The sequence below is a fragment of the Protomyces lactucae-debilis genome, assembly GCF_002105105.1.
Source record: "Protomyces lactucae-debilis strain 12-1054 chromosome Unknown BCR37scaffold_14, whole genome shotgun sequence".
In the NCBI taxonomy this organism is placed as follows: Eukaryota; Fungi; Ascomycota; class Taphrinomycetes; order Taphrinales; family Protomycetaceae; genus Protomyces; species Protomyces lactucae-debilis.
In genome coordinates this window covers 253,871-273,540 of record NW_024468006.1, presented here as the reverse complement: position 1 = coordinate 273,540, position 19,670 = coordinate 253,871, and the positions used below count along the sequence as shown (strand labels likewise).

Sequence of the window (19,670 nt, the reverse complement as noted above, 5' to 3'; positions counted from 1 at the left end):
TCAGAGCCTCTTCTAGCAGCAAGTAGCTCAGTTTCAGTGAAAGTGGTGTAGTAGTTCCTTGCCAAGTTTAGGTCGGACACAGCAGCCAACTCCTGTGCGCAATTTCCACGCCGCGACGTCGCGAAACCAGAGACACCACGACGACACTCGCACACACCCAAACCCAGCCCCAGGTTCCAAGACCCGTTCGATTCCCCTCTGTCTATCCATCAGACGCAGCTTCGAGCGTCTGTCTCTCTCGTCTGCTGTTACCCGGACTCCACGCTATTCGATATACGCGAACTTCAAACGATGACTGACTCCTCCATGTTCAGTGCCGATCCTCTGAACCCATCCAAGGCCCAACAGGCCAACGGTGACGACGATAACGAGTCTGTCTTCAGTGCTCTCACGGACGATGAAGGGCCATCGATTTCTCAACCTGCCAAAAAGTCTCAGCCCGCAAAAGTAGATCTCTCCGACGAAGCTGCCTTCCCCTCGCTTGGCGGTTCCACCAATGCCAGCAAGACTGGTAGTCTATGGGGGAACATGACAAAGACGAAGCCCATTGCTCCTATTGCCAGGTCTACGGGTCTCAACGTTGACACTGTCACTGAAACGGTCAAATTGGAAGCCTCCCAGCAGGAATCACGTAAAGCCCTCGGTGCCAAGAATGCCATCAGCGATGTTGTCAAGCAGGTACAGAGCCGGACTTCCACAACCATCCAAACATCCACTGCCCAACGAACTGGTACGACTGTTTTTCTCATCAAGGGCAAAGCAGAGGCTGTAGCCAATGCACGTCGTAGTTTGCTCAAGGAATTGGGCAAGAAGGTAAGTCGTTCCATGCTCGCAGACCTCAGACTAATGACCAGGTAACACTCAAGCTCCAAGTTCCCAGCATGGTCCGTCCATACATCATTGGCTTGAAAGGCCGAACGCTCAAGGCCATCACCGACAAGACCGGAGCTCGTGTGCAGCTCCCGAAACGCGAAGATTCACAAACCAACGACAGCGAGGCTGACCCTGAAGAGCTCGTTGAGTTGATCATTGAAGGCGACTTTGATGGTGCGAATCAAGCCAAGAAGGAAATTGAAGCTATTGTGGCTGAACGTACTTCTTCTACCACCGTCAAGATGAACACCGTCTCGCCTGACTTTTACGCATTCATCGCCGCGCGTGCCAAGTCATGGGAGGGTGAACAGGATCTCAAAGTCAAGGTCCCTTCCCAAGGCGACGACAAGGGCATCATAACTATTTCTGGAGAAAAGTCGCTGGTTGCAGAGACCAAGACTAAAATTGAAGATTTGTGTGATGAGCTACAGCGAACAACCATTGCTACTGCATTGCCCATCAAGCGTCAGCAACATGCAGTCATTCAGCCAGCAGTAGCAGACATCTTTGAGCAATGTGGATGCGTCATTGTCATTCCAGCAGCCTCAAAGAACTCTGACCAAATCACCATCCGCGGGCCAGCAAACAACTTTGGTCGTGCTGTAGAATTGGTTATGAAGCAAGCAAACAGTCTGGCGATTGATTCGCTAGAAATTAGCAAAGCGCATGCCAAGGCGAGTAATCAACTGCAGCATGCCATCGATGTTGCCAAGTACTTGCGCAAATCTGGCAAGTTGACACAGCTTGGAAAAGATCACGCTGTCAAAATTAGTGTGCCGACTGGCAAGGAATTACAAGCCGCTTCCAAAGTGACCATTGACATTTCTGGCGAAAGCGAGGGTAAAGTCAAGTCTGCCAGGACTGCAGTGATTGCGCTTGTCAATAGTCTTGTCCCTGCAAAATTCGCGCGGCATGTGCTTGAGCCTTTGCTTCACAAGCACGTCCAAGGCCCCAAGGCCCGTAACGTTCAAACTTTGCGAAAGCAACACAACGTCGAGGTCATCTTCCCACAATCTGACGATGATGACGAGAACGTCGTGATTGTCTATGAAGGTAATGATGTCAATGCAGTTTCAACAGTGCTGGCAGATGTGAAGAAGGCGCTTGAAAGCTTGGCTGCGGAAGCAGGCAGTATCGCCACTGAAGTGATTGAACTTCCGGCCAAGGATCATGCGACAGTGTCTGGCAGGAACGGTACAACTCTGAATGCCATCACCGGTGGATCAGAAGCACAAGTGCGTGTTCTTTTCGGCGAGCCGAGCCAGGATGCCATCACCGTCAAGGGTCCTCAAAAAGAAGTTGAGCGCGTTGCCAAGGCGATCCGCGAAGTTGTGGAAGAGGCCAAGAATGAGGAAGTGGCGAATGCGTTCAAGCTCGACTTTGACTACCCTGCTCAATTCACTCCACAACTCATTGGTAAAGGTGGTGCCAACATCTCCAAGATTCGCGAAGAATTGGGCGTCAAAATTGACGTCGGAGAAGAAGGTAAAATTACGATCCAGGGCTCTCAGCGTAATGCTGAAGAGGCCAAGTCGCGCATCACTATGCTGGGCGACAGACTCGCAGATGAGACGTCCTTCACGCTCAAAATCCCTTCTGCGTTCCATGGTCAGATTATTGGTTCTGGAGGCAAGTTCGTCAAGCGTCTCGAAGACAAGTACCAAGTACATATCCTCTTTCCTCGCAGTGACGATGCTGAGAATGGCAAAGATTCAAGTGACAGGCCTGGCAAGAATGAAGTATTGGTCAAGGGCGGCAAGAAAGGTGCGACTGCAGCAAAGAATGAAATTATGGAGTTGTACGAGTTTGAGCACGAGCACTCCCACGTTCTGACCTTTGAGGTCCTGCAACGTTCTATCCCTCAGATTGTCGGTAAGGGCGGAAATGCCATCAATGAGCTCAAGGACGAGACCAACACGCGGATCGACATTGACAAGAATGAATCTGAGGGCGGCAAGGTCAAAATTACCGTTACGGGCAGAAAGGCATCCTGTGAGGAAGTCAAGGAGGCGCTGCTCAAGATTGACACTGAGGTCGAAAATACAGTCACCAAAGTAATCAAAGTTGACCAAGCGCATCATCGCAATCTCATTGGCGCAGGTGGCAACAACATACGAGACCTCGTCGTCAAGGCTGGTGGTCCAGACGACGCAAGTCTGCGTGCACGTATGGTGCGATTCCCACGTCCAGAAGATGCTGCGTCGGACGAGATTACGTTGAAGGGCCCTCAAAAGGTGATTGACAAGATTGCCAAATTGATTGAGAAGGCTGTTGGAAGTGCCGATAGCCAACATTCTCAAATTGTTCAAGTACCGAGCGACTCTGTGCGTATGGTGATTGGACGTGGTGGAAGCAAGAAGAGTGAGATTGAGACGAAACACTCTGTCACGATCGATATTCCTCGCGCTGACCCGAACCAGGGCGCTGAAGTGCCCATCAAGATCATTGGTGCTGAGGAAAATGTCACCAAAGCTGCGGAAGAAATTATGCTGCTTGTCAAAGTACCTGATCAGGAGACTGTTCAAGTGCCTCGGTCTGTGCACCGTCTCGTCGCGGATGGTGGTGCTTTCATCCGGCAACTACGAACGCAGTACAAGGTGCAAGTAGATCATGCTGGTCAAGCGCTACCCAAGTCCAACGCACCTTCACAGTCTGCCAAAACCAATGGCACTGCACGTATTGACGACGCATCTGAGGAAACAGATTTTGCATTCAGCATTGTTGAATCAACTAGTGACGAGACTGGTGAGATTCCTTGGGTGCTGAAGGGTGAGAAAGAGCAAATTGCCAAGGCGAAGAAGGCACTGGCGAATGCGGTTCAGCAAGCGAGTAAGCAAACATGTACTGGCTACCTGACTGTCCCGAGCGCGCAACATCGTTTCATTATTGGGCAGGGTGGTCGGACAATAAATGCCATTCGGGAGGAGACTGGCACCAAAGTGGACGTGCCGAGGAATCCAGGCGATGAGGTGATTGTCATCAAGGGCAGCCGCCAAGGAGTAGAGCGGGCGCGTGAGCTCATCATCGAGGCTGCTACGAAGAAGTAGAAGTGTGCATCCCCAAAAGTGATTTTAGGCAAAGACGTAGCAAAAGCATCCGGCACGTGGTGGCAACTTCGATTGTGAACATGGCGAATCTACACTTTAACCACCTCTCATGATGCGCCCTGTTCGTCTAGCGTATCGCTCGGCGCTGGGATGCAGAGCTGTTCTAAGGCCTGCTGTGGCCATGCATGCACGACTTGCGACGACTGCTGCGGACGAGGGTCCTAATGGATCAGACCGCTCGTTGCAAGACTCCGCTGTCGGCGACATCAACAGCGCCAGCGGCATCCCTGGAGAAGTGCCTGGCACAGCCATTGACTGGTCGCGCTCCTTTCATGGGCTATCCGCTGAACCATTCAGCAAAGAGACGAGCGAAATCCTCATGGCCGACCTGCCGAAGGACGATGTAGAAATCAAGCCTGATGGTATTCTCTATCTACCAGAGATCAGATATCGCCGCATCCTCAACCGAGCCTTTGGACCTGGTGGCTGGGGTCTTGCCCCAAGGGGAGAGACACTGGTCGGCGAGCGCATCGTCAGTCGTGAATATGCTCTCATCTGCCACGGTCGCCTCGTTTCCGTCGCTCGTGGTGAGCAAGAGTTTTTCAATCCAGAGGGCATTGCTACAGCTACAGAAGGCTGCAAGTCAAACGCTCTGATGCGATGCTGCAAAGATCTCGGCATTGCCTCTGAGCTCTGGGACCCTGGCTTCATCCGCAAGTTCAAAAAGGAGCACTGTGTTGAGCAATTTGTCGAACACGTCGTGTCCAAAAAGAAGAGAAAGCTCTGTACGTTATCGCCACATGGAAACACTTGCTAACGATAGGGCGACGCAAAGACGGATCGTGGGAGTATCCATACAAGCTGAGCACATTCACTAGCTCGTAGACTTCGGTACTTAGACCTCGCGCGATGTTACGTCCTTATCGCCTTCTCCTCGTGGCAGCGTACTGCTGCAAAACTCTCGAACATGTCACATTTGGGTCAGGCGGTCAAGCCGTCTCTGCGACCTGCAGCTCCCTCCTCCTCCGTACGTGTAGAATTATTATCTATTAGAATTGAGGCCGGACCATTTGACTGAGCTATATATGTATTTATGCTTTGCAGGCACTCTCCGCCATGGTACCAGACGGGTTGGCTTATCATCTTCACATTGTGATATCGTCTATCTCGTCCTGCGTGCGTCATGCTGCTCGTTGCGACCTGGCGGAAAACGCGGGTTTGGTTCCTGGCAATCTTTTTCGACTTCTCACCACAAACAAAGCGTATCTGCTACAAATGAGCTTCGAAGGAACGCATCTCGTTTCAAGCTAGCATATTTGACATCTTCTGGTCTTGCTGTATCTGTTGCCAGCGTTGTTACAGCGGCATAACGTCTGCCCTGCCCAGCGTAAAGCTGAACAAAGTACATTGCGCCACCTGCTCGATCCGTGTCGCGCCCTCGCCTCGTCAAGCTTGAGTATCACTTTCCAATGGAAAGGCTTAGGCAAGTGCCTACTTTTCGCAGTGGTCAATCTGTGAATATCGCAAATGGGAATGACTATCCCATAGAAACGCTCGAAGAATGTCGAAACGCGACGTTGCACGAAGCTCAAGAACCACGGGTCTCTCCTCGTCAACGCGTACACACGACACAACTCTCTGCTGTCCTGGACTCAATACGTGGATCGGTCTTGACAGCGAATGAGTCTAGACCCCAAACTGCAGAGTCGAGTTCCTCTGCGCCGCAGCCAGTAACTTTGCCACCTCTTCAATCCTCATCAACCAGCATCGCTGAAGATGAAGTGAGCAAAGCAAAGAGAGCTGCGCATGATGCTGCAGACGACGAACGCCACCTACGACACTGCGACAGGCTGTTGCTCGCTCCTCTCTTTGTCATAGCTTTGCTGCATGGCTTCGACAAGAATGTCTCACATGCCAAGACCATGAAGATGGACATAAGTCTCGGAATATCAAGCACACAATGGTCTATTTTGTTGATTGCCTGCTATTTGGGCTTCATCATTGGCACGGTTGTCGTCGTCATTTATGTCAGAGCCCAAGGCAAACGTCTACTTGCCATTCTCACGACATTGACCATCATGATGGGCACAGTAACGTCCCTCATTGCCTCGAGCTCGCAGTTCAATTATGCTTGGTTGTGGATCACGGCTATCCGTTTCTTGCAAGGTCTATTCGAGGCTGGCTTCAATGCAATGATGGCCACCTACCTGCTCCAATTCTATACCGCTGCACAACTGGCACCACGCATGCTTCTCTTCTTTCTCGCACCAGCAGGAGCTTCTGGTCTCGGGGCACTCTATGCATATGCCATGATCCACATACGAGGAGCCATGATTGACAACTGGCAGGCTTTCTACCTTGGCGAGGGCTTACTGACGGTTTTCTGTGGCATTGCTGCCTGGTTTTGGCTTCCCAGCGACTGGGCAAACGCCTCGTGGCATCGTGCTCTAGCAGATGCTCAAGAGGAATCAAAGGAGTTGGACGCGGAACTTGGTCTCGAGTCGCCACTTCAACGGACGACGACATTGCAATTTATCGACGAAGGCTTCGACTTGCGGCAACTCAAGTGTCTCATTCGAAGCGTTCCGGGTCGTTCGTGGATGCTGGCTGATATCTCTCTTGGCTTGACGACTGCTCTCATTCTTCTCTATTTGCCACAATTCATCGAGAAGCTCGGCTTCAGCTCGCCTCACGCTAATCTCATGACTGTATTTCCCTACATTGGTGCGTTGGCAGTCCTGCTCGTCTCCCTCAAGCTCGCGCCTGGAACTGATCAAGCACGAGCATGGTTGCTGATGTGTATTTTTGCATTGCAAGCAGTCGGATTCTTAATCTACTACATTGTCATGCTTCAGCTTGGCCGGCAAACAGCCACAGCGAGCGTTACATCGCCAAATCTTGAGCGCACTTCTTCAGCGAGTGACAAAGACCTGAGCACAGGCTTCAAGGTGCTTGGCTACCTTTCACTGTTCCTGGCCGCTTCAGGGGTTGGCACGAGCAATGTTCTGGCTGCAAAGCTTTATGGTCTACGCATCGACGATCACGCTCTCAGACTCGTCGTCAATACTGTCGGCGTTGCTCTCATCAATGTAGCAGGTGGCATTGCGTCTTGGGCCCCAAGTACTGGCAAGCAGGAAGCTTTTGGCCTTGCTTTTGCTGCCTTTGGCTTTCTTGTCACATCATGGTCCCTCGCTGACGATTATTTTATTCAGCGCAAGAACAGAAATGCCAATGATGAGAAGGACGGTCGCAACTGAAGATTCACGATTAGCACAACATTTCATAGCATTTAGCAGCCTAGCATTCTCAGATATACTTAATCTACATCAGCATCCAATTCATGGCTGCAAGAATAAGAAATTGGTGACATCTGAATTAAAGAGGGACTACACGAAGACGTGGTCTGCGATTGCCATGGATTACAAAGATGCGTGTAGGTGATACAAGTATACAAATCATCTACGAACTTAGCTCTGAAGAGCCAGACGGTCAAAGACTAGCATTTCTTCTGTCTTGCCAAAGTTGCGCTCGTGTTCAGCTCGCTTGGCACTGCACAGCGTCCTGGGTACGTGAAGAATATTGTATAGTCCGTCATCGTTTCCCCAGAGCAGCTCGAGCTCATTCGGCGCTGGCTTGTTGTCGAGGAAGTGCACGTACTGCCCGTCGTCACTCACATCAGTGGCGGCCGAGTCGATGCTCGTTGGCGAGACAGGTTCGGTTGGACGCCGTGTAAAGCGCGGACAAGTCGGAGAAAGTGAGCGAGACTGCAGGATAAGTGGTTTTGCACGGATTTTTGTGATGCTGACGGTGCGCGCACGCGTTACTTGTGAAATGGATGAGAGGTAAGCGAGGCCTTCGTTGAATTCGTCTTCGCCCTCGGATTCATGCTGGTCGCTCGATTCACCTGACTGGCTTCCATCAACGGATGCGCTACTGAACGACTCGGCATCTGAGATAGTTGCCCAGGACTCGGATCGTAATGTGCGAATCTCCTGGTTCTGAATGTCGAGAAAGGCAAGAGCCCATTCGCTGTCCAAGGACTCGATAGTCTTCTGATTGCACTTCGTCGTGCAAGCAGGCTTACAAGTACATTGGATTGCTGCTTGAATCGTGGCAAACTCTCCATCAGTCCGTGTCGCCTCCGAGCTGCGCCGTATATAAAAGTGAGACTCTGTCAGGGAGAGACTTCTTGACTCTGCAGAATGAAGTGTTGCAAGCTCGAGATCGTCATCAGTCAATGACGGCGTCGAGAGGCTTGTCAATGAGGCCACATCAAGTTCCTCGTCTTCGTCATCAGAAAAATCATCGAAGCTGCGACGTGCTGCGGGCAATGTGAACACAACATTCGCCACCTCTGTCAGCGCCTGCAAAACGCACTTGCAGCTCTGAATAACTTTATCTTGCATGCTCTTGGCAGCCTGGCGAGATCTGTTCTCCAATGACTTGACTACATGTTGAAGCTGATTCAGACTAGTGTAGAACTTGCCAAAAAGATCAATCAAATGTGCTGGGCGCATCTTGGACCCCTGACTATTCCATGGTGCCTCTGGATCGCTCACAATGCTGATAATGCGAGTAATGGCATCAATCGTCGTGGGTTCGCATAGTCTGATGGGCATTTCGATCGCATTGCAGTACTCTTGCGTTTGCAGCATTGTCGAAGTACATTTTCGAAGTCTCCGCACTGTACGTTTGGGATCAACGAACGATTCTGTCGGTGATTGTTGCACAAGACAAAAGCCAGAATACCTGGGCAAAGTGCTTGCCTGTCGCTTGTTTCGCAGTCTATCGATAACGGTCATTGCGAGACTTGAGAATTGACCACGCTAGTTCTCGGTTTAGACCAACCACACTGTTTCGTCGATGTATGTACGTCCAGCAAGCAGGTATACGGAATGGTTGTGATATGGTTCCGCAGCTCTTGAGGCGATGCGGAGGACTTTGTATCTAGGCGGACTTTGAGAAGAACGATCACATGAAGGCTGATACGGCAAACGATGGTTTCAGCCCGGTGACGCCGGCTTACCGCTTGCTTGCAACGCGCGCAAGGGAAAACTCTGCCCCGCCTACTGGTCCTGCACGTCTCAGGTACGAAATGAAGTGTAACGCCCGCTCGTGCTTTTCATTGGCCAATCTCGTATTTGGTGGACTTTCTTTTCTCCTTTGACTTTTCCGCCGCGCGCTGCCAAAGGTTGCGCCAAGGACAATCTGGTAGACTTCCTTGGACCCCTGCCTCGGACGCTCCAGCAAGGGCGAACTGCGAGCAAAGCGAGTCCAATGGAGTACGAGTCAGTACGACTCTCCTTGATGTACTTATGGGCGACTATCGCAGTCTAGCATGTACTCCTTGGCTAAAAGGGATGTCTGTGCTTCGCTACGATGCTGAATCTAGACGTACGCGACATGTGATGTATGATTGACATTTATTGCTCTTGTAAGAAGAGATGCAATCTTGTAAGTCTCACAGGAAGTGAGAGTCGTCCTGGTAGCGCTCGTGAGTGGTCGACACGGCAGTCAATTGCTTGAGGGTGTCTCGCGCGCATGCGTTGACTAGGCGTTGACTGACTTGAGTCCGCTACTCCGGTCGAGCCGTTGGTATAGTCTGTATAGAGTGCCAACGGAGTTCATATATACAGCGCCTGAGTCACCAGCGAGCGCAACCATTCGAGCATCAATTGACTCAGCAAGAGTGAGACTTTTCAACGGCCCATCTCGAAATTGGTCCGCCAAACTTCTCGCCGGCGCCGCCCGGGATCACGCGCCCATCTACATGTAGTCTGCAGGTACCTAGCATTGTGAAGAAGTGAAGCTGTTGAGATACGTCTGTGTTCAGGTAACATGGAACATGCACACAGATTGACCATTCACGAGCTTGAGCAAGGGACGAGTCCAGGCGCTCGCGAGTCGTCGTGAATTCCAGTTCAACGGTCGCGGGAAGCGTGTCTCACGCGAAAATTGTCTGGCAGATTGCAATTTCGGCAGCCAAGGATCGATCCATGGTCAGGCTGCTCCTGAGCTCGACAACGACGCGCTGACCATCTTGTAGACGTCGACGGCCTTTGATGTTCACTTTCCTCCACTGTGTATACAGCCCGATGATGAGTGGACTTACTTGAGGCTCCGGCTGTGTTTGTAGGGCAGCTTTTCTCTACGACTTATGACGACAGTTCCGTGTGTGCAGAACAGCGAGCTTCGACACAGTCAAGCCTGCAAGTGTATTTCGGGCCCTACTAGTCTACCACCGTGGTGCCATACTCACGGGCAACAACAGCGGCGGATCAATTTTGACACGCGCAGAAGATCGCTCATGGGATGTCGACGTCATGCTACATTTAAGAGCTTTTTTTTCTAAACGTTGTTTGTGTGCATGCTTAATCGGGCAGGCTGTTAATTCAGCATCTTCACACTTGCCTGGCTGTACAGCAGTTGTAGCCGCTATGGGTGCTCCGTGGGCTTCATCGAGTGTTCAGAATAAGGTACACCATGATCGATCGCCGGGGTGGAATCAAGCAGAGTCCCTGGAAAGAAGATCTAAATTCACGCACATGAACCGTGTATGAATGATTTTGCCTGATGGAAGGATAAACAAAACTGTCGCTAGATATTTATGATGATATAAATGAGATAGAGATAACGACGGTTCTCATAACATGCTAGTAATGCGGCCGTGCATTGCCAAGCGGTGGGTAAGGTCCTCGTCCTTGCATCGGCTGTTGAGATGGCATCGGGCGACTGCCATAACTCGGTCGTCTCGTCTGTCCAGGGAAACCTGCATCATCCCTCAATGCAGGATGTGATGCGCTTCGTGACATGACTGGATATGGTCCAGCAGGCATGCGTGGCTGCTGTTGCTGTTGCTGCAATGAAGCCTGTCTCAATTGCGGCTGAGAACGACTCTGCCAAGATTGTTGCTGTCTTGGCTCATGTTGCAACGCAGGACTCGTGATCGCCGCCAAAGGCGCTTCATAGCTTGCTTGACGATGATATGTTGGTGCTCGCATGTTGCCAGGTCGTGCACCTGGCGGTGGTCCACGGAATGCCGGGTGTGTGTTTTGCGGTTGTGCATACGCGTGCGCTGGTGCAAAGCGAGGTTGTGCATGGTCCATGGGACGCATGGGATATGCGTCGCCAGGGCCTCCGCTTTGTTGTGGTCTGTACATTGGTAAAGAGTCGTCTCTGACAAGTGGAGGTGGTGAGGGCCTATAAGCGTCCTTCTTGGTAGACGAAGCGCTACTTGCAAGACTGCCACTCTCGCTCGTCGAGCGTGACATAGCAACTGGCAATGGTGTTTGAGGTCCCTTCTCCATATCATTCATGAGTTGAGGCAATGTTGGCTTTTCTCTCAGTAGTGACTTGGAGCGTGCCAGATCCTTCTTGTTGCCCACCTTACCGGAGCGTATGCTGCCATTCTCTTCAGCACGCGTCCGTGCATAGCGATCGAGTCTCTTCCTGCGTGCCTTCTCCATGATACGCTCAATGCGTTTGTCGATCCGTCTGACCACAAACTCCGTCAGGCCGCCACGAATATGGCATAGAATGGGAAAGAAGAGCAGTGCAGCCAAGCAGAAGCGCACAAAGGAGAAGAGCCAGATGATGAGTGAGAGGGCCATGAAGCCCAACACAGTCCACTGGAAGTATGTGATATTTTCGTAAGCTTCTGGTTTGAAGGAAAAGTTGCGCGTGCTCAGGACGCTAAAGACCGTCATGGCATTGATGGCCTGTCTAGGTCCTTCAGACAAAATCAAACGCTTCCAGCCAATGAAGCTAAAGAAGACCCAGAATGCCATCGAGTCGGACTTCTGATCCGTTGCGGAGAGCTTGTGAAACAAGCAGTGGTAGTCGTAGCCCTTGACGCTGTACCATCTGTTCGCGATGAGGTTGGTGAATGCAAAGGAAATGTTGCGACTGCGAATGATGCGTATCGCGACGATCCAGTCCCAGATAAGGAGGACGACAGATAGGATGATGCAGCCGCTGAAGATCCACTTTGTTATGTCGTGCGCAATGAATGTCTGTTGTGCAACGGCTTGCGCATTTGTATTGAGGATGAGCAGACCAATGGCCGTGTAGATGTCTAGTCCCAAAATGGCAAATGAACGTATGATGCCGAACCAAATCGCCAGGTATCCAATGCGCGCGCCGAATGAGCCTGTATGAAAGTCGCAGATGTCGATGAAGTCGAAGCGGTGGTCGACCTTTTCTTCACGCTTCCACTGGCTGCTCCCACAGCAGACCATGTTGTTAGAGGTCTTGCAGGTGCTAGAGCAGAGTACGACTGGACGAGTGTCTCAAGACAAGCCCGTATCGCTAAGAGAATGTGTGATGAGCAGATGCGCTGGTATATGAGAGAGCTGGAGGAGGCCTGCTTTTTCCTTTGATGTGCTAGATGTGTTGCAATCAGTCTCTGTGCTTCTTCTTCCTTTGCCTCTTGGCTGATCCAGCAGCCTCAGAAGTGATGGGCCCAGGGCCGTGCGAGGGAGGTCCAGGAGAGGAGTCGCGCGCCCCCCGCTTGTTGTGTATTTTGGAGGCAGGAGGCTGAACAAAGGAAATTGCAAAGAATGCAGCAGCAACGACATAGCTGATCTACCATCAAAGGCCTGCTGTGAGCCTGTGTAGCCTGTGTATCACCGGCTGCCGAATAGGCTAGTGTTAGTCAGCTTGTTCTGTTCATGAAACACAGCAGCCAACGCTCAAATTAAATGCTTATTGTCGATGCCAGTGTCCCTGTGCATGATGCTTGACATCGATGCCATTAGTTTCTTCTAACAAAGCACGCTACCCATGGACTGTTCTTGTGTCCAGAGTCTAGACTATGATCGTTGAGCCCCCGCGATCTCGAACTGTACTCGAGCATGCTTTGTTGCGAGAACCACATGCATGGCAAGCAGACATGCTCAGGGGAAAACACACAACTGGACGGGGTGCGTTGCGAAAGCCTACCCCAACGTCGCCATCCTAGTATGACTACAAGTTGGAAGACCTTGTTGGCCATTTTGCGCTGACGTGTCGTCGTCATGATACAGCATCGAGAGGCAAGTCACATGCTCTATCAACTTCTACTGGCAACAAGCTAATACTAGATTCATACTGCAATTCCAGCTCAAGAAGAGTTTCTGTTGGCTCTTTCTATCGTTCGCGATCTGGCCGTAGATCAGGGAACAGCTTTACGCGCTCTGGCAGAAGCTACCGCTGTCTATGCAGACCTCATCGCCAGCCGGACTGACTACAAGCAAAATGCTCTTGGCAGTGCGCAAATCCAAGTGATGTGCCTGGTGCATGCATCAGAGTCTTTCGAATCTCTTGCAGAATCGCAGATTCAGCTTGCCAGTAGCATGGCAAAAGCATTTGAGCCGGCCAACAAGCTTGTGTCCAAGTATTTCAACGATTTGGCCAATGCAGAGAGGGTCTTGGAGGACAAGTGCGATCTGGAGCACAAGCGAGTGGAAAGATCAAGGGCAAAAGGGGTCATTGCAGAGGCCAAACAAAATCTTTTGCTACTCAAGCAAGATCACCTCCACTTCTTCTCCGCCAGGCTTGCTGAGGTGGACCTGATCCTGACTCGAAGTAGTGCTACTGTTGCGTCCAGGCTCTACACAAATCTCTCAGATGCTATGCAGAAGGCAGGAGCAGCCAATGGCCTGACCGGGCTGGAAAAATGGAGCCTTTTTCTAGATAGCATGCAAAGCAAGCGACAACAAACCAAACACTGCTCGCTTGGTCCAGCTGATCTTGGTGGTGACAAGGATACAGACCGGATCATGTCTTTGAAGCAATTCATCAATGAGGAGCGAAAAGTGGCTCAGGACTTGCCCATCACTCGATGGCGAAGTTCCATCGTTGGCCATTTGGAACGGATCGCCAGCGATGACTCTGTTGCAAGGGACGGCGAATCGACCATGTCTACCTTTGAGCCAGTCGTTAGGCCTGGACCGGACCTGACTGTGGAACATGAATCGAATGCACCTGCTGTTCACTCAGCCAGCGCGTCCATCAATCAAGTCGACGGCGATACGTCCACGACTCGCAGTGCACGGCGACGTGCCAAGATGCGCGCATCGCGTCTGGACTCGGATGTTTTGCCTGAGGCAGAAGAGGATGCCTCGGAGTCTGGTCAGTTGGATGGGTTGAAGCAGATGCAAGAAATGGTCCCCGACATCCAGTTCTCAGGTTCAGCCAATGCTTCGCGAGCCTCTTTGCCGATTCCATCCGTCACTAAATCACTGGCCAAGAAACACATGAGTATGAGTGCTATGAGTTACGTTCAAAACAGCAGCGAGTCTCTTGACCTCGCCAAAGTACCTTCGATGCCAGCTACATCACCAGACAAGCGCCGACAGAGTCAGCACCCTCCGCCATTGGTGCCAACGCCAAGCTTCTCCCAACGAGATCTGCCCAAATTTGCCCCGCAGTCGCGTCAAGTAGAAGAGCATGCAGATGGCCAACAGTCGCCTACATCTGTGCAGAACAGGCAAGCATCTCCCAGTAGCAAGCATCGAAAGCGACTGAGTAAGTTCCCCGGAGGTCTCAAGCTCTACCGACTCTTTACCAGACCCAGTGGTCGAATGAAGAAGGAACGTCGTCAAAGCATCTTCGGGCGAAAAGTCGTTCAATCGCCTGACTCTGGCACTGAACCATTACCCTATCATCGCTCGGCTCATGCTGACGCCAGTGCAAGCACGACTACTCTTGATGGATTTCTCTCGTTTCAGCACTTGCGACAACAAACATCCAAGCCTCAAACCGCTCATGGTGATTCGTCGAGACGCATCAGCATGCTGCCAATCAGTCCGCCACGGCCAGTCAGTGCAACAGCTGCTCAACCAAGGTCAAGGCTTTCCCTCGCAGTTGACACTGAGGATCATGGCGAAACGCAGTGGGTGACGAAGAAGATTATGAAGAAGCAGGATGCAAGTCTTCGCAGTTTTTCATCTGCATCAATCAAGCGCGTGTCTGGAGCGACGAAGCAGGAGGAAGATACAGGCAAGCTGGGAAGTCCACTCGTTCAGACGACTATTCGCCAGTGCAATGCATCAACGCCAAGCGACTCGACTGGCTTGATCGAGGCGATGACCAATAGGAGTGAGACTGGTGTGGTGGATATTGTGCTGGCAGCAGACAGTGCTCCCCAGCAAGACGTCACTGACGAGGCCAAAGAACCAGAACCAGATTCGAGTCGTGTCAGTCCAAAGCCATCGGATGGCGAAAAGAAGACACCGGCAGGAAGCGTCAGATCTGTGGACACGAAGCCTTTGCCAAAGACGACCGGCCTGACGCCTGCTCCAAGTCCAAACATTCAGGCCTATCAACCAGGTCCGAATCGCTTCTAAATAATCTTCAAGCGTACATTCACTGCTGACGCATTTTTCTGCTTCGTCGAGTCAGTACCTCATTTTGGTGCAACACCTAGCTTTTGCCAGCTTGCCTGGTTATACAAAGAAGTGCCGGAGCCTGTGACTACCATAGCAAGTTATGAGCAACCCGTTCAAGATATCTTTCCATATTCAGATCGTTCCATGCGAGCTTATCGTTTTTTGTCGATCACCACATGTGTGGCTGGCCACTGGCCAGTTGATTAGACGAAGCGCCGTTGCCATTGAGTAGTTCTATTGCAAAAATAGCTTGCTGCACAATGCGTACGGCGAGCATACCTGGCAACTGTGGCACTTTGCAAGGTATCCAGGGATGCAACATTGATATCGCAGCTGCAAAAGCCTAACTGACGTCCCGACGGCGAGTTGCGAGTCGTGAATAAGTCTGTCCGAGAGCCCATGTTGGGCCTGTTCCCTGTGTGCTGATCTCGCAACAGTGCGGGTTGTTTTCGCGAGCACACCCCTGACAAGGTACTCTGCAAACAGATGGACCATGTGTGGTAGCTCTTCGCCAGGAAACGTAGCGAGCAGTCTACGACAGTAGTAATTTCGTCAGAGATCATGCTCTTCTTATACTCATTTCATAGCCCCTGAATCGTCTTGGCATGCAAGAAGAACGGGCTCCGATAAAAGCTACTGCTATGATGTGCTATCGCATTGACTACGCCAGGTAGGCCTTCAAACTAGGGTTTAGAGCATTCTCTCGGTCTTTCTATGTCCATACGCATATTTAGGGTGTCGTGTCGATCTTTGGAAGAGAGCGAGCCTGAGCCCGGAGAATGTGGATCAGTGAATGTTGCCTTGGAAATACGAATCTTCCGCAGCAAACATCAAATTACCACATTTGCCCGGGTCGCCCTTTCCCCGTGGGCCCGCACCGCCCATGACGCCCAAGTGTTTCAGGCGAAGATCGGTGGGCCCGTGCATCCGTGTCGCTGATATGTAAGCTACCCGACCTGCACCATCTTCGCATAAGACCACCACTTCATTGAGCGCTTGACACTTTCGTCCCATTCCATATTCGCCATGTCAAGACCAGCAGGAAGAACTGTCCATTCTGTATGTATCCCAATGTCAGCCGTTCAGGGATGGCTTGCTAACAAGAACAAGCACCAGAATGAGATCAATCCGTTTGAACAAACGTTCGCAGTGTACAATCAGCGCACCTCTTCAGAGGAAGCCACTGGATCGCAGCAGCAAGTCCGACCAGCGAAGCCAGTCCGGCCATTCTCTTACGAAGCACTGCGTAGCAAGTCTGGAAGTATCAACTCATTAAGCTCCAGGTCAAGCAGTCTTTCCAGTGAACAAGATATGCCGCTTCACCACAGCAAGCCGTCAAGATCATGATCCGGGCTGGCACACATGTACAGAACTGACTGCGCTGGCGCATCTTTACAAACTTATTGGCTGGTCCATTATCACGACATTGACGATTTCACTACCACATCTTTAAACAAGGCTCTCAAAGCCAACCTCGCACTGGATCGCTTCTCTCTTCTCGAGAGCTAGATTTGCCTACTTGTATCCTTGTAACTTAACTGTAAGGCCCTCTGAGCAACCGCATCCTTGACCTTATCTGCATTCCTTCGCGAGCCGTCCTGAATTATTGGTCTTCCTTGTGCTATTTGTCGCCGTCCAGGACGCTCTGCTGAAACTCGCGTCGTCGTGTCATTTCAAGCGCAACTACTTGTAGGCTTGCACACGTTAGTCGCCGAGCTGGAGTCAGACGACATTTTACCGCTGCCGCTCATCTGAATATTCTTGTCGCCAGAGGGCCACCCGTCACGGCCACTTCCAAGACTGCCCCAGCTCGTTGCTTGACACGCATGAATTGCTCAGCTCGCTATGATAGATGAATCGTGCTATTGATCTAGTCACATCGGTCATCAACTCGGCACAGTCTGTCTTTGCTGCTATCCAGCGTATCAAAAATGAACTCCACACAGAACAACTCGATTTCGTGCACTTGTTTCGTGTCTTGACCAGGTCACGCCCAGAGCCAGGGTCTATTGGCCAACAGCATGAATGTACCGCTGCTGAATCGTTTGAAATTGCTGTCGCGGCTCTTGCTGCGTTCGTGTCGTATAGCCCGATACCACTGGGTCGCCTATGGACAGACAGCGTAAATGAGGTTCTCGCAGCTTACGTTCCTGCGCATCAACAAGCTGAAAGCGAGCCTTGGATCATGGAAGCAGATCTTTTACCAAGACACATTAATTTGCTACGAGGGCACCACATATCTACATCGAAAGCGCTAGCATTCGTTGCTATTCACAAATCAACTGGACAAGTGGTGCTCTCGTTGCCTGGTACCAACAGCAAGCAAGACTGGCTGTCTAATTTACATTCAACCCCAACTGAATTGGTTTTGCACATAGCCAAGGGCAAGACGTGTTCACTCAGCGTTCATGCCGGCTTCTTGACGATCGCCAAGACTCTCTACAGCCATCCTCAAATGCGCGAATACTTGTCCAAGGCCCTCTTGGCTGGCTTTGACGATCTACTGCTATCAGGTCATTCACAGGCTGGTGCAGTGATGTCCTTGCTCGGTCTGCTCTTGGCTTACCCGTCGCTGCCATCCACGGACTCTGGCGAAGTCTCAGGGCGGTCTAAACGACGCATGGTCTTTTGCAACATCAAAGTCATCACGTTCGGCAGTGGTGCCTGGTGTGCAGAATCGTCGGAAACAGATCTTCGCTCATTTATACAAGTCTCGATTCAGAGCTTCGTCCGCTGCAAGAGAGAGTTGGCTACATGGCGAATCGACCCAGTTCCCTTCGTGGCCGAGAGTCTCCTGGAACCTCCAAGGTCTGGCGCAGCCCAAGAAAAGCCTTGTGCTTCATCCATGCGACCCGGAGGGGATCTTTTCCTGCTGCTCGATAGCCGATCTAAGCATGAAGAAGCTCAGATCCGTCGCATGACGGCAACAGAGCTACAACAGCTCTCGGGACTAGTTTGGCTTAATTTGGATGCTTCCGCTCACAGCATGGCAGGCTATGTAGCATTTTTCTTGCGTCAGCTGTCTAAAGTTACTGGCGGACGTGGAGGCGGAGAAGTCATGAGAGCAGCTGTACACCGCCTGGGCGTCATGGCATGTGCTGAGGAGAACCCAAAAGCGACTATTGGTCTGTTGTTGGAGGATAAGTCAAGTCCATCACAGACTTCTCCTTCATCAGACGAAGGGAGAATTGCGCCGGAGATAAACGATAAGGAGGACATTGAGGAGGATGAGGATGAGGATGAAACAGCAGAACACGCAATGATGACACGGTCCAAGAAGAGAAGATTGAGGTGACTAGAACTAGAAGAGCAAAGACATTGCTTGCGAATTGGACAAATACTCAAAGCCAGCGCAAGCGCGAAAACACACGAAAAGTCATGAACCACTGAGCATCAGTAGGTCGACGAAGCGGAGCGCCCTGAGCGCCAGAACCAACCTTGGCGCGTATTGACATTTCCAAAGGAACTCGTATCTCGAGCACTCGTCTTTGCGCCAGGGGCACGTCGCATGGGCAAAATGTCATCTTGTCCAATGTCTTCAAAATCAGAGTCAGTCATGGGCGTTTGGCGTCCACTCGCGCTCCGAGCCTTACCTTTCTTGCTGCTCAGGCTTGTATGACTTTCATTCCCTTCCGGAATGGCTGTAGGAATTGAAGCGTCAACATAACTTGGTGCAGGCTGCGACATGGCCTGATCCAAGAGCTGTAGCCAATTGTTCACTTTTTGCTTTTGTAGCGCAATATAGTTGGCGCGCTCTTCCGGTTGCAAATGTGACGGCACTATGTCCGCCGCCGAGGAAGGAGTCATGGAAGTTGCACTGCGCGAATAAGAAGAAATGAATGCCAATAACGTCGCGGGAATGGTCTCTGCAGAACTTCCCACTGGCACTGTCCTGAAGCGCGCGAGCAAGTTTGCAATGAAACCATCTTGTTCAGCAGGGCCTGTGGATGAAGTCGGTGTAGCGCTGTTTTCGGGTGCCCTTGCAGCAGGCCCAATGAGGATCTCTTGTACGAGCCTGTACAGACGTTGCAACTGTGCTGCGCCGCTCTGCATTGCTTGCTGGTGGAGTGTGAAAATGAGCTTATCCAGATCGCGCTCATGCAGCACGAGTTGTGGATGCAAGTAGTGTAGATAGAGCTGCGTCGCGCCTTGTGTCTGAGGAAGCACCATCCATAGTACGACAATCATTTTTGCTTCCTTATAAAGCGGGACCCTGTCTAATCAGCATTAGTCAAGACGATGAGCATCTGCCGTACCATTGTAGAAAAAGGTAAGTCCAGTGCTCAACAAAAAGCAAGCAGCCCATCACACTCCAGTACATGAGCCATGGTGTAAGCTGCGAGACGTCGTTTGCCTTCAGCGCCTTGAAACTTGCTAGAAT

The 19,670-nt window shown here is 51.3% G+C and overlaps 8 protein-coding genes across 8 annotated transcripts; 5 read left to right on the top strand and 3 right to left on the bottom strand.

The window, feature by feature from the left end:
* Positions 1-528: 528 nt before the first annotated feature.
* Positions 529-3,920, top strand: BCR37DRAFT_349409 (uncharacterized protein; the record flags this gene model as incomplete). The annotated part of the gene is made up of 2 exons (XM_040867925.1): positions 529-813; positions 855-3,920. The coding sequence occupies 2 exons, from the start codon at positions 529-531 to the stop codon at positions 3,918-3,920; spliced, it is 3,351 nt and encodes a 1,116-aa protein (XP_040724109.1).
* Positions 3,921-4,101: 181 nt separating this feature from the next.
* Positions 4,102-4,805, top strand: BCR37DRAFT_349461 (mitochondrial genome maintenance protein MGM101; the record flags this gene model as incomplete). The annotated part of the gene is made up of 2 exons (XM_040867928.1): positions 4,102-4,705; positions 4,744-4,805. 2 exons carry the CDS (start codon positions 4,102-4,104, stop codon positions 4,803-4,805), a joined length of 666 nt encoding a protein of 221 aa, XP_040724108.1.
* A 300-nt stretch (positions 4,806-5,105) lies between these two features.
* Positions 5,106-7,265, top strand: BCR37DRAFT_381402 (major facilitator superfamily domain-containing protein). Its single transcript, XM_040869689.1, has one exon. It carries the CDS (start codon positions 5,390-5,392, stop codon positions 7,175-7,177), a length of 1,788 nt encoding a protein of 595 aa, XP_040724107.1. The 5' UTR covers positions 5,106-5,389; the 3' UTR covers positions 7,178-7,265.
* Positions 7,266-7,387: 122 nt separating this feature from the next.
* BCR37DRAFT_394037 (uncharacterized protein) lies at positions 7,388-8,575 on the bottom strand (the record flags this gene model as incomplete). Its single annotated transcript, XM_040871398.1, has 1 exon — positions 7,388-8,575. One exon carries the CDS (start codon positions 8,573-8,575, stop codon positions 7,388-7,390), a length of 1,188 nt encoding a protein of 395 aa, XP_040724106.1.
* Positions 8,576-10,473: 1,898 nt separating this feature from the next.
* On the bottom strand, positions 10,474-12,423 carry BCR37DRAFT_381399 (uncharacterized protein). The gene has a single exon (XM_040869688.1). It carries the CDS (start codon positions 12,155-12,157, stop codon positions 10,574-10,576), a length of 1,584 nt encoding a protein of 527 aa, XP_040724105.1. The 5' UTR covers positions 12,158-12,423; the 3' UTR covers positions 10,474-10,573.
* Positions 12,424-12,732: 309 nt separating this feature from the next.
* On the top strand, positions 12,733-15,247 carry BCR37DRAFT_388345 (uncharacterized protein; the record flags this gene model as incomplete). Its single annotated transcript, XM_040870612.1, has 2 exons — positions 12,733-12,841; positions 13,020-15,247. 2 exons carry the CDS (start codon positions 12,733-12,735, stop codon positions 15,245-15,247), a joined length of 2,337 nt encoding a protein of 778 aa, XP_040724104.1.
* Positions 15,248-17,141: 1,894 nt separating this feature from the next.
* Positions 17,142-18,584, top strand: BCR37DRAFT_394034 (uncharacterized protein; the record flags this gene model as incomplete). The annotated part of the gene is made up of 1 exon (XM_040871397.1): positions 17,142-18,584. One exon carries the CDS (start codon positions 17,142-17,144, stop codon positions 18,582-18,584), a length of 1,443 nt encoding a protein of 480 aa, XP_040724103.1.
* BCR37DRAFT_381394 (uncharacterized protein) lies at positions 18,568-19,497 on the bottom strand. Its single transcript, XM_040869687.1, has one exon. It carries the CDS (start codon positions 19,475-19,477, stop codon positions 18,683-18,685), a length of 795 nt encoding a protein of 264 aa, XP_040724102.1. The 5' UTR covers positions 19,478-19,497; the 3' UTR covers positions 18,568-18,682.
* Between the last annotated feature and the right edge of the window lie 173 nt (positions 19,498-19,670).